The following is a 13,771-nucleotide window of genomic DNA, read 5'->3' on the forward strand; positions in this document are numbered from 1 at the left end:
GAGCCTCCGCCGCCCCGCCCTGCGCTCCGCCGCGGGACCTCTGGGGGCGCCGTGGGGTCCTCCCCACTCCGGCGTTGACCCCTCCGCCCCCTCTCCGTCCCCCGCGCCGCCTCGCTCCCCGCCGGGCCCCGCCTCCGCCTCTTCCCTCGGGGTTCTTTGGACACACCCGGGACTCTGACCGCACCCCTCCCGCCGGGGGGCCGGGGGCGACCTTTGCGCGCCTCCTGCCCCAACTCCCCGCGGGGGGAAAGGCCCCCACGCCCCTTTTCTCCCCCGCCCGCTCCCGCCCGGAGCCCCGCCCCCGTTTGCCCCGCCCCTCAGGCCCCGCCCGCCGTTGCCCCGGGAACCGCGGATCCCAGCAGCTGCAGGAGGCGCCCGGCCCAGCGGAGCAGCCCTCGCCGCCGCCGCCGCCGCTCCCCAGCTCGGCTCCCGCGCCCGCGCCCGCTCGGTCGGCCATGCCGCCCCGCCGCGCCCCGGCGCCCGGTGCGCAGCTGCTGCCCGCGTCGGCCCTGCTGCTCCTGCTGCTCGGCGCGGGGCCGCGCGGCCGCTGCCTGGCCAGCCCGGTGCCCGCCGCGCCCCTGCCCTCGCCGGGGCCGTGCGCCGCGCAGCCCTGCCGGAACGGGGGCGTGTGCACCCCGGGCCCCGCCGGCGAGCCCGGCTACAGCTGCACCTGTCCCGCCGGAGTCTCCGGGGCCAATTGCCAGGTGAGTGGACTCGGCGGGCGTGGGGCGGGGCGCCGGCCGGGACCAGCGGATCCTCCCCGCCGGCCGCGGCGCGTTGCCCGGAGCGGGGCTCCAGCGTGCTTGACACCAGCTTCTCCTCCTTCCCGGAGGGGCCGGATCCGGCCTCTCGGCCCGCGTGGGCGCGGACCCCTGGCCGGCCTTGCAAGCGTCTCTTCCCTACCCACCCCGGTTCTCCTGCCGTGCCAGCCTGGGGCTCTCAGGGCGTGCCGCTCCAGGGCCTGGCAGCCACCCTAGCCTCGGTACTCCTGGCACGACCATTGGCCACCAAGGGGCGCGCCCCTCCTGGGCCAAGCTGAGCCACGCTCCGCTGGAGCGGGGTCTCGGGTGCTGCTTGCCTGGCAGCCCCGAAGAGCCAGCTCCGAGCGTCCCCCGCCAGGTGTTCAGTGTCCAGGTGGCCCCTGCTCCCAGCCCCGCTGGACCCTGCGTGTGTCGAGCGTGCGCCTTACGGGAGTGGGGAGATGGCGGGCTCCGTGCCAGGTGGTCGGGCACTTTCCTTGCCTCCGGCCGTGAGGGCTCTGACTAGGCAGCTGGAGGCCGAGCGGGCAGCTGCCTTCCAGCGGCCTGCGACCAGCCCTTTCTGGGCTCAGGGCGGAAGGTTGCAGCCGGCGGAGGCGATGGAGGGACGTTGTGCGTGCGGCTCGGTGTGTCGCCCTCCAGGCTGGACGGTTGGGGCGGGCAGCCAGGGCATGAGCAGGGCACTGGGAAGCCTCGAGGAAGCGTGGGGCGGCGCGAGGGGTGGGAGAGGGCCGGCGGCCGCGCGTGGATTTGGGAGATACAACAACAGAATCTGGCAGAAAATAGTAAACGAGTCTGATTACAAGTATGCTAAAGCTCGGTGAACCCTATTGACGTATTAAGATCAACGTTTTCAAACAGGCGTTTTGGTAGCGGTGTGTTGGCGGGTAGAAAGAAAATGCCTAAGTCTCCATTCCAGGGCAGGGGCAAATAACAAACTTCTCTGGAATTCTTCAATTAAGCAGGTGAATGTGGAACACATTTGGGAGCAAATGCTTTCTTTCATACATTTGGAGTGGAGGAGTTTGTTTCATGAAAATTTTATAAAATGCTCCAAGTGTTACTTTTATTTTTTTATTTTTATTATTTTTTTTAATATTTTTATTTATTTCTAGGAGAGAGAGAGAGAGACAGCGTGAGCAGGGGAGGGTCAGGGAGAGAGGGAGACACAGACTCTGAAATAGGCTCCAGGCTCGAGCTGGCAGTCAGCACAGAGCCCGACGCGGGGCTCGAACCCACGAACCGCGAGATCATGACCTAAGTGAAAGTCGGACGCTTAACCGACTAAGCCACCCAGGCGCCCCCAAGTGTTACATTTAGAATGCCCAAATGGACTCTTTCTGTGGAGAAGAAAGGCCACATATGCGATGAGAGGCGATAAGCTTTTTTTTTTTTAAATAGAGGTAAATGGGATTGAGAAGCTTGACCTTGACAGCTAGAATTTTTGCTATTTCCTAGATTTTTTTTTCTTTAGTAGCAAATTATCAATCCGAACCTGTCTCTATGGTGTTGTGCCCGTCTTTGTTAACTGGTTCCAATAAGCTTTAATTCCCTCGAAGAGATGAGGAGGAGGAGGAGGAGGAGGAGGAGGAGGAGAGGGAGGAGGAGGAGGATGATGATGATGATGATGAGTGTGTGTGATATGACAATCCGGAGTGGATTTGGGACAGGATGACTGGGGAATTTGCTGTTGGAGCCTTTCTAACCATCTGGACAAAGTCTTGCCTACGTCTGAATTCCATCCTTGAAAGAAATAGTTGATTTGGACTCAGAATAACAGGGATGGAAAGGAGAAAGTAGGTTAGTGTGTACTTTAGTTTAAGTAAAGGGGAAGAACGGCTGGACATTGGGAATTTAACCCATCTCTGAGATGTGTGTGTGTGTGTGTGTGTGTGTGTGTGTGTGGTGTGTGACTCAAAAATTACAAGAAATTTTCAAGAAAGGGAAAGACCCCTGTAGTGTTTCCTAGATGACTAACAGAGAAGCATACATATTTTTTTTGTCTTAAGTAGTGGTGTGATATGTAATGGGATTCATTCAGAAAAGAGTCACAAACTGATACCTAAATAGTGCAGAACCAGCTGGTTCAATACAGATTTGGGCTCCTCGGACAGCTCATTCCAGGCAGTGCTGGACCCGAGTGCTACACATCTGAGGAGAGGCAGCGCGGGGTGTTCTAGGTTCCTCGTTGGAGAGAGAGCTGAAGTAACTGTAATCCTAACAGGAGAGCTTAGCAGATTTGGAACCCGATCTGGCCTGGTCATCCAGAAGAATTTAACTGAGATGATTCAGAGCCTTATAAGCCTTACACAATTGATTTCTGATCATTTTAATGTAATCTTTCATGATCTTGCAGTAGTGCTCGAGATTCATATTCTATGGGGAGAAAAAGGCAATCTTGACAGAGCAGATAAACAGAGGAAAAACAAAAACAACCAAACCCAAACCCTTACACATACTCAATTACAGGTAAGGGAAATGGATGTTAGCCACTGCAGCTGGGTGGTAACTGAAATAGAACCTAGGGCTCACTGGATACATTAGAAATGGAATTTTATCTGCATGTGAGGAGAAACCTTTAAACAGAGAGGGTCACCCTTCCCCCAATCGCAAAGACAGTGTTAACAATGGAAACAATAGAACCTCACTCTGAAGTTTTGCTTCTTTTCTTTCTTTGTCTCTTTCTTTTCTTTCTTTCTTTTTTCTTTTTTTAAGAAAATTAAGGCAGTCATAAACCGCTTGTCAGGATTAAAGTGGATTAAGGCTGTTTTCAGCTTCTCCGTGGTGACTGACTTTGGACAAGCCCATGGATCCAGGCAGAGCTTCCTGTGTCACCCGGTGACTGGAGCTCAGACGGTCTGGAACTGTGTGATGTGAAAGCAGGATGCGTGGGCTGCCGCCGGTAAACGTGCTGTGACAGGTGACCTGAACCGACTGAGCCACAGTTTCCTCATCTTTGGGAATGCGATCTACCTCACAGGGTTTGTGATAAAGAGCCTGATTTGGTTTCTTGACGTTTGACTGCTGACAGCTTTTCAGTCTCACCCCTGCCTCTTTTCTTCTGCACCACTTTGGGGCAAGCTAAGAAAGCCTGGGTGTTGGGGAGGGGTTCAAAGCCTGTAAGCCCCGCCCGCATGCTACTGGCCCCACCCCCACCTGCAGCTCCTCCTCCCCCAGGCTCGTTTCCTTTCCCTTTTTTTAAATTAAAAAATTTTTAATGTTTTTTATTTTTGAGAAAGAGAGAGAGAGAATGCAAGCAGGGGAGGGGAAGAGAGAGAGCGGGAGACACAGAATCCGAAGCAGGCTCCAGGCTCTGAGCTGTCAGCACAGAGCCCCACATGGGGCTCGAACTCACCAACCATAAGACCATGACCTGAGCCTAAGTCCATCGTTTAACCAGTTGAACTACCCAGGCGCCCCTCCTTTCCGGTTTTTCTTAAGCAACCCCCGATCTATTTGGGAGCTGCCTCGTCTCCCCAGGAAGCCCCATTATGTGAACAAGAACCTGTTCATACCCTGCTGGTGTGTGTGTGGCATTTTCAGTCTTGACATTCAGACCAAATTTTGAGTGGGTGACCATCCCGTCTGTGGGATATCCACAACAGGGTTTGGGGGAAGGTTAAATTAATTCTTGTAAATCACTGAGCACCCAAGTCTTCTCCAAAACTTCCTCCTCTTTCCTTTCTTTTTAAACTTTTGCACACATTTCATATACTCATTACCTAACTGTATGACGTAGATAGAACAGGTGTCGTCATCTTTTGTCAGACATAGAAATTGGAGCTCATTTTGACTGAAGGACCAATCCAAGATCTGACATTTTGATTGCCCTGAAAGTCATACAACACTTAAAATACATAGTTCCTAAGTCCTCTATCACACTTAAACATAGTAAATCATGAGGATTCGATAGATTCTAAAAATGAATATGGAAATCTACCCTACACAAACATTATGATAATGATGATGATGATGGTGATGACAATGATGATGATGATGATGGTGATGATGGTGATGATGTTGATGGTGGTGGTGATAGTAGTGGTGATGATGGTGGTGATGATGATGGTGGCTGTGGTGATGATGGTGGTGACAGTGGTGATGATGATGGTGGTGGTGATGATGGTGGTGATGATGTTGATGGTGGTGGTGATAGTAGTGGTGATGATGGTGGTGATGATGACGATGTTGATGGTGGTGACAGTGGTGATGATGATGGTGGTGGTGACAGTGGTGGTGATGATGGTGATGATGATGACGGTGGTGGTGGTAGTGATTATAATGATGGCGATGATGGGTGGTGGTGATGGTGGTTGGTGTAGTGATTATAATGATGATGATGATGATGGCGGTCATGATGATGATGGTGATGATGGTGAAGATGGTGGTGGTGATGATAGTGAGGGTGATGATGTTGGTGATGGTGGTGATGATGATGATGGCTGCTAACACTTTTCTTGAGGACTTGCCATGCACCAGCACTCATTTGGGGGCTTTATGGATACAACTCACCAGTCTTCACAGTGTCCTCTGAGCTGGGTGCAGTTACCATCCTCATTATGTATGTCAAGTGCAGAAGAGTTAAATGACTGGCCCAAAGTCACATAGCTAGCAGAGGGTAGAGCTGGCTTTGAACCAAGTGGCTGGCTTGATGCAGAACTGTGGAGTTTAAAGTCCAGCCCTGGTCCTGCCATTAAGCTGTGGGACCTTAAGCAAGGGCTCTGATGACCTCTGGAGTGTTATCAGTAAAAAGGAGATGAAATGATTTGAGTCTGGCTTTGCTCTAAAACACTGAACTTGAGTGACTCTGCCCAGCTGGGGTAAAAGGCCGCAGGAATGACAAAGATAGCAAATTCTCCTTATGCCACATACCAAGCAGACTTTCCCCTCAGAGTTAGAATTCTGAGTCCGAGCTGAACTTACTTTCCCATGATGACAAGGAAATGGGCACTAAAATAAAAGAAATACAGATATTTCTGGTGGCTTTGAAAAAATCTTCAACTTCTAAAAGATTGAGCCTGCTCTTCTCGCCTTTTGGGTTCAGTTGGCAAAGTAGGCGGGCAGGGATCAGAGGCGCGGCGGCTGGGCCAGTTTTTCTTTTCCTCCATTCTATTGGGCCAAAGTAAGCATGATTTAAAGTATTCTAATTTGTGTTATTTTGTTTGTAAATCTTTTTTTATTACAATGAAATAATTCTTTGCCACATATTCAAGCTGTCAGACACCTGTTTGTTTTCTCCTTGTGCGTTCCCTAGGAATCTTATCCTTTGGGATTGTAAGGAAAATGTGTCAATGTCTGCACTTGGAGAAGAACGGGGCTTGTATAGCTGCTTTTTATGCAAGTTAATTTTACTCACTAAGCTGAGTCTAGAATCCTCTCTTCTGATTAAACATGCTGACTTGAAACAGTGGTTTTGTTTCTGATGAATCCATTTTTGATGGGAGGATGCTCACAAACAACAAAAGAGAAATCTGGTTCTTTGCACAGCATCAGTTTCCTCTAGTGGACTTTTTGCACATACAGGTAAACATAAGCTCACGTGCATGCACATACACAAACTCACACGGACATGCTCGCAAACTCACGTGGTATTGTGTGCAAAATGTCCAATGTTAGCTGAGGTGTCAAGGGACATTGCTTCTTTCTCTGGCTTTTCTGCCAACCTTGAACCTCGATGTTCATACCTCTAAGATGGATTAATATGTTTGCCTTCTTTTCTTTATAGAAAAGATGAAATTCACAAATGGGAATTCAGGGAAGGTTTATCAATAAGTGGAAAGAACTATGAGAGAATGAATTTTATTTTAATTTTTAAAAAAATTTTAAAACATTTTTATTTATTTTTGAGAGACAAAGCATGAGTGGGGGAGGGGCAGAGACACACACACACACACACACACACACACACACACACAAAAGCCCACACCCACAATCCAAAGCAGGCTCCAGGCTCTGAGCTGTCAATACAGAGCCTGATGTGAGGCTCAAAGCCATCAACTGTGAGATCATGACCTGAGTCAGACACTTAACCATCTGAGCCATCCAGGCGCCCCAAGGGACAACGAATTTTAAAACAGTTTTTTAGAAAAGTAAAATATTGCACAATACAAGGTATACCAAGAAAGTCATTATAACGTTTCCATATAGAATATAATGATACCAGTTTATTCCATGCCCATGATGGTCTTTCTTCAGTGAACAGACTCAGCTTTTTCTCCTCCCTAAGATGAATTATGCTGCAGCTTAAATATAAAAAAAGAACAATTCATTGTATTAAAATTTTGATAAATGCGTGGTTCTTTTTCTTCTTAAATAAATGAATAATGTCTCAGAAAATTCTCAGTGACCTCATTTTCCCCTGAAATGAAGGAGTTAAAATTCTATACCGATTTCAGCAAGAGAAAAACAGTTGCTTTTCTTGGTGCTATTAAAATAAAGTGCTTTTCCCATTTTGTTTATCTAGTGCATTCTTTGGAAACATCACTTTTGTCAGCTTGGCCACCTGACAAAAAACCACATTATGTCTTTAGCTTCTTTGCTTAAGCTTCTCATGTGACATGGTACCATCCCAAATGGTCTTGTTTATGGCCACGTTTCACAAGCATCATACAGGAAAGAAAACCTATCTGCAGCTGAAGGGCATTCGAGTCAGAAAGCAGAATGCCCGAGCTGTATTTTTAGATCTCCTTAGGGATTCAGTGGGCAGCTGTGGTCAGAGCTGCTTAATCCAGAGGCAGGAACTACAGAATCTTGTCCCCCAAACAAAAAATCCAGTAACGCAGCAAAGTTTCATGGACAGAATTTCTTTATATTTACCCCTTCCTCCTTCCCTGATGTTCCCCCTCACCCACACAGCTGGCGCCCAACCCTGGCTGCTTCTAAGATCGCCTGGAAGCTTTAACAAAGAGGAGTGCCTGTGTCCAGCTGTCCCCTGGTCCTCCTACATTCTGACCGAACTGATCTGGGGCGGGGCCTGGGCATCGGTGATTTTTAAATGCTGTCCAGGTGATTCTGTATGACCAGCATTGAGAAGCCCCCGCTAGACTCTTGTCATCTCTCTGCTCTCCTACCCCCACCGCCGGCATGTAGCACCTGCGGAGAAAGTAGTACAGTCACACCTGCTCCTGGTCATTCTCACCAGAAGAGCATCCAGTTCCGAAGGGCCCGGCATACCCCGCCCACATTCTCCTCAAATGGCAGAGGTCTGCATCTCACAGTAGACTGGAAATCTCCATGAAGGAGCCCCATGGGTGGTGTGCACTGGAATAGAAAGAGTCCCAGTGTGCATGGGAATCCCGCTCTGGGGGCGCTGGATAAGTAATTCATTGTCCTGTGGTTTGGTTTCCTCAGGAGATCCTGATGCCAGTTGTGCAGACTGCTGTGGCTTGGAAATGTATCTAGCCCAGTGATAGCCCAGGAGGCATGCAATAAAAAGCTACTATGCACCCCTATAATAGGAATCATATTTATTTCATGCCTTTCTTCACAAAAAGTGGAGAGCCTAGAAAGCCTTTTCCCTTGGACCAAAAAAAAAAAAAAAAATTCTTTCCTACCTGACTTCCAAAGAGACTAATTCCATCAGTAGAGATTCATTTCTTTGGTTGTGATATATCAGATGCTAGAAGACGTGGATGCTGACTCCCCACAGCATTCACTTTTGTTGGTTGATGCCTCTTCTGTGCTCCACTGACCAAGTGGGTGCCCAGAGCAGAGAACAGTGTGAACTGAGCACACGCTCTGGCCTAGACTCTTATGGAATTATTCATTGCTTTATTTGAATGCTTACCTGTCTTCATCAATATTCATGATGTGAGTCTTAGGGGCTTCCCTGCCCCCCAGGGTGAGTGAGGGCAGAATAGGACCCAAAACAGGGATGGGCACCGGGACAGCAGCCAGGCACCCAGTGCAGGGGCTGCACATAGTAGGTGCTCCACAAATACCACCGTTGAATACTGGCTTCAGTGGGATTCAGGTGTGGATACCCCCAGGGCACTCAGGATGTGGGGAGGGACCCTGGTTAGGAGCAGGAAAGCACACGAAGACAGATTTAGCCTGTTTAATAACTGTCTCTACTTCCAGGTCTGTTCTGGGCAGCACATGACAGTTTTCAGTAAATCCTTTGCAGCAGCCTTGGCTCCTAATCCTTCTAATATCGCTTTCTTTTCAAAATATTTTTCTGATGAATTAAATCAGGGGTGGGCAAAGGACAGTCCGCATCATGTCTCTCCCTCCCCTCCACGCTAAGAGCTAAGAATGGTTTTTAACGTTTTTCCACGGTTGGAAAAAAATCAAAATGAGAATAATATTTTGTGATGAGTGAAAATATGGGAAATTAAAATTTCAGTGTCCATCAATAAGGTTTTATCGAATGCGGCCACACCTGTGCATTTAAGTATTGTTGGTGACTGCTTAGGAGCTCCAGCGACAAAGTTGAGCAGTTGTGACAGAGAGAATGTCCCACAAAGCTGAAGATAGTTATCTGGCCCCTGACAAAGGAACATGTTTGCTGAATATTTCAGTAAATGTTGGAAGAATTTACCTTTGCGTTTTCATTTACAGTACAACCTTGGTTTGTGAGCATAATTCATTCTGGAAACCTGTAGAGGTGCCTGGGTGGCTCAGTCAGTTGAGCGTCCAACTTCAGCTCGGGTCATGGTCTCATAGTCGTGAGTTCGAACGCTGCATCAGGCTCTGTGCTGACAGCTTAGAGCTGGGAGCCTGCTTCAGATTCTGTCTCTCTCTCTCTCTTTCTGCCCCTCCCCTGCTCACACTTTGTCTCTCTCTCTCTCAAAAATAAATAACAAATTAAAAAAATTAGAGTGTTCTGGAAATTTATGCATGTAATCCAAAGCACTCGTGTATCATAGTGAATTTCAAGAACCATTGGTTCGGTTGTGATCATGTGACATTTGGCATCACATAATACTCGTATTACAAGACACTGCTTGTTTGTCAAATTAAAATTTATCAGAAGTGTTTGCTCATCTTGAAGAACACTTACAGAACGAGTTACTCGCAATGCAAGGTTTTACTGTAATTTAGCTAAAGTCAAATTGCTCCCCCTTTTTGCTTCCTCCCGGTCCCTTCTCTTTGAGGGGTGTCTATAGCCAGGGTCCAGGCTAGAGAGACACATGGACAGATAAACAGAGCCATTGTTGTCTTCAAATTGCTTTAATCCCAGGAATCATCCTAGACAGACTTTAACTTTTCATTGTCCATCAGGCCTTGGTTTAGTCTGGACACTACAATTATGGTCTGTTTCCGGGAAGGCAGTAGGGAAAGGAGGTGCTCGCTGTCAGAGCTTGGGATGTGAATTTCAAGATTAGAATCTGTGCCCACTGATAAACTAATATTACGTTTCTTAACCCTGGCTCCTCAGTCATAAATAGGATGGTTGGAATGGTTAGGGGGAGGAGCTTGGGAAGCCCCCCAACACAGTGGGCCCTCTGACCATACAAACTATTTTTATGCAAATGGATGGCTAAGGAAACTTAACCTGGGAGTCATACAGCTCAGTGACAGTGGGCGATCTGGGCCCTGGAGCTGTGGCTTCGAGTATAGTGTTTTATTATTACTGTATTGTACTTCCCTCAAACTACTCCGTGTTCATGACTTTGAACGTGAGTGCCCAAGGGGACCAGGAGAGGAAGAAGGGGTAATGCTTCCCAATCTGGCAGTTATAGTTTCTGTAAGGATGCTTTGCCTTTGTGCCATGTTACGGATTTTCTTTCTTCAAGAGAGAGAAAAGGCATAGGCTCTTAAAAAAGAGCGAGGATTTGAGACCTGAAATAAGTGTATCTAAAAGAAAAAGGCTCTTGAAAGGAGAAACATGTCTGTTATCTTTGGGAGCAGTTCCTGAAAGCTAGCAAGTCCTTTAGAATTTCAATGCCGGCCCTTATCTGCTGCTTGTAGTTAATTTAAAGAAACGTCTGTCATTCCCTTTGGGTTTCAGAGGCAAATTGAAACTCCTTTATGGAGGGCATTCTGTGGTGGAAGTAATCACGAGAGAGGAAAACGAGCAAAACAAAACGAGCTAGTTCTTTTTGTCATGGGCAATCAGAACCAGAGTCTGTAGTAAATGGGCTGATTTACAGTTTGGCTGCTCAAACGGAAGCACACCCGGTGAGGGGGAGGCCCGTCTCCCACAACATTCAGGTCAGATTTCTGAAATATGTTCTTCATTAAAGAAAAATTGCGCGCTTAATTTTTAAAAGAATTCCTTTATTTAAATTCAGGTTAATTAACATACAGTGTAGTGTTGGTTTCAGGGACAGAACCCAGTGATGGATCATTTACACATGACAACCAAGTGCCCTCCTTAATGCCCATCACTGATTTAACCCATCCCCCACTCACCACCAACCCTCAGTTTGTTCTCTGTACGACGGTTTGCCTCCCTCTCTCTTTTTACCTTAGATTTCCTTCCCTTCCCCTATGTTCATCTCTGGTGTTTCCACAAATGAATGAGATTGTGATATTTGACTTCCTCTGACCGACGTATTTCACTTAGCATCATACACTCTAGATCCATCCACATTGTTGCAAATAGCAAGATGTAATTCTTTCTGATTGCCAGGTAGTATTCTGTTGTCTATATAAACCACGTCTTCTTTAGCCATTGGGTCAGCTGATGACACTTGGCTATCGCATGCTTAATTTTGGCTATCGCATGCTTAATTTTGGCTATAGCATGCTTAATTTTCAAGCAGCATCGGATGGATTAGAGCAGGCAAAGTGTTAAATATCTTCTCAGTATCTTACCTTAGAAAGGGAAGACTTTATTTAGGAACCAGCCAAAGAAAAACAAAATCTCTACGTTCAAACTGACCTCCTTATTGTTCCCTATACAAAGATTTCCAGACTTTTTTCTTTCTTTGTTTCCCCATTAAGTTATAACTTACATACAGTGAAATTCACCCTTTTAAGCATTCAGTTCTATGACTATCACCACAATCAAGGTACTGAACAGCTCATCACCCCCATATGTTTCCTCATGCCCATTGTAGTAGACTCTATCTCTAGCCTCAGCCCCTGGCCACCGTTGGTCTGATTTCTGTCCTTATAGTTTTGCTTTTCCATAATATCATATAAATGAGATCATACAATATGTGTGCTTCTTGTTCTTTTTTTTTTTTTTTTAAATATTTTTATTTATTTCTAGGAGAGAGAGAGAGAGAGAGATACACAATTCTCCTAGAATTGTGAGCAGGGGAGGGTCAGAGAGAGAGGGAGATGCAGACGCTGAAATAGGCTCCAGGCTCTGAGCTGGCTGTCAGCACAGAGCCCGACGCGGGGCTCGAACCCACGAACCGCAAGATCATGACCTAAGCGAAAGTCGGACGCTTAACTGACTAAGCCACCCAGGCGCCCCATGTGTGTGCTTCTTGTTCTTAACATAATGCTTTTGAGATTGAGTCATGCTGAGGTATGTATCGAGAGTTTGTTTCTTTTTATTGCTGTGTATTATTCCATTGTATGGATATACTATAGTTTGTTCTTTCACCAGCTGATGACATTTGAATTGTTTCTAGTTTTTAAAAAAAATTTTATTTATATTTTTTTAACTTATTTATTTTTGAGAGACAGAGAGAGGCAGAGCACAAGTAAGGAAGGGACAGAGAGAGAAAGAGACACAGAATCTGAGGCAGGCTCCAGGCTCTGAGCTGTCAGCACAGAGCCCAACGCGGGACTCGAACCCACGAACCGAGAGATCGTGACCTGAACCGTAGTTAGATGCTTAACTGACTGGGCCACCCATACGCCCTGGATTGTTTCCAGTTTTTGGTGATTGTTCAGAAAGCTGCCATAAACGTTCATGGGGAGGTCATTAAGCAGACACTCAATTTTTGTTTCAAGTGGGGTTGCTAGGAGTGGGGTTGCTGGGTCATGAAGTAAGTGCAAGTTCAACTTTATAGGAAGCTGCCAGACTGTTCTCCAAGATGGCTAGACCATTGTGCATTCCCATCCACAGCAAGTGAGTTTCAGTTATTTACATCCTTCTCAGTTCTTGGTTTTGTGGGTGATTTAGATTTTAGCAGTTCTAATAGATGTGCATTGTTCTTACATTATGGTTTTAATTTGTATTTTCCTAATGGTTAATGATTTTGAACATTTAAAAAATATACATTTGCCATCTATACTTCTTCTTTGATAGGTACAAAGTTCTTTCTATATTTTGGGTACAAATCCTTGATTTGATATGTGGCTTGCAAATATTTTCTCCTAATCTGTGGCTTGCCTTTTCGTTTTCTTAACAGTGTCTTTCAAAGGGCTGTTTTTAAACATTGATGAAGTCTAATTTAATTGTTTCCTTTTGTGGTTTGTGTTCTTCTGTGTTCTAAGAAATCTTTGACTTAAGGCCGTGAAAATTTCCTTTTGCTTTCTCCTAAAATTGTATTGTTTGAAGCTTACCTTTGGGTCTCTGAGCCAGTTTGAGATAGTATTTGTATGTGGTGCAATGTATTGGTAATTTTTATTCACTTCTGGCACATAGATATCCAATTGTTCCAGAAACATTTGTTGACAAGACTGTCTCCACTGAATTATCTTGGCAATTTTGTTGAAATCATTTGACCGTAATATGTGGGTCTATTTCTAGACTCTATTCTATTCCATTGACTTTACTTTTTTAAAGTTTATTTATTTATTTTGAGAGGGAGAGTGTGTGGGAGGGACAGAGGAAAGGAGAGAATACCAAACAGGCTCCATGCTGTCAGTGTGGAGCCCGATGCAGGGCTCAAACTTGCAAACCGTGAAATCATGACCTGAGCTGAAATCAAGAGTTGGGCTCCTAACTGACTGAGCCACCCAGGCACCCCTCCATTGACTTTATATATTTATCTTTTTGCCAATTCCACACTGTGAAATTGATTATTATAGTTTCAAAGTAAGACTTGAAATCAGGTTGTGTGAGTCTTTTAAATTTGTTCTGCCTGCTTCCCAAATATTACACATTGTTTCTCTGATATTCAGATTTAATTGGGAGTTGATATTGTTAATTTGCTAAATCTGGC

General features: G+C 46.5%; 1 protein-coding gene across 1 annotated transcript in view; it reads left to right on the top strand.

The window, feature by feature from the left end:
• The first annotated feature begins 436 nt into the window (after positions 1–436).
• The window catches only part of DNER (delta/notch like EGF repeat containing), a 330,055-nt gene continuing 316,720 nt past the window's right edge, over positions 437–13,771 (top strand). Inside the window, exon 1 of the mRNA XM_039234597.1 lies at positions 437–704. Coding sequence (XP_039090528.1) covers positions 456–704 — 249 coding nt within the window. The 5' untranslated portion in view covers positions 437–455. The remainder of the gene's footprint in view (positions 705–13,771) is intronic.

Source organism: Hyaena hyaena, unplaced genomic scaffold, assembly GCF_003009895.1.
Source record: "Hyaena hyaena isolate Hyena2069 unplaced genomic scaffold, ASM300989v1 scaffold_86, whole genome shotgun sequence".
NCBI classification, from domain to species: domain Eukaryota; kingdom Metazoa; phylum Chordata; class Mammalia; order Carnivora; family Hyaenidae; genus Hyaena; species Hyaena hyaena.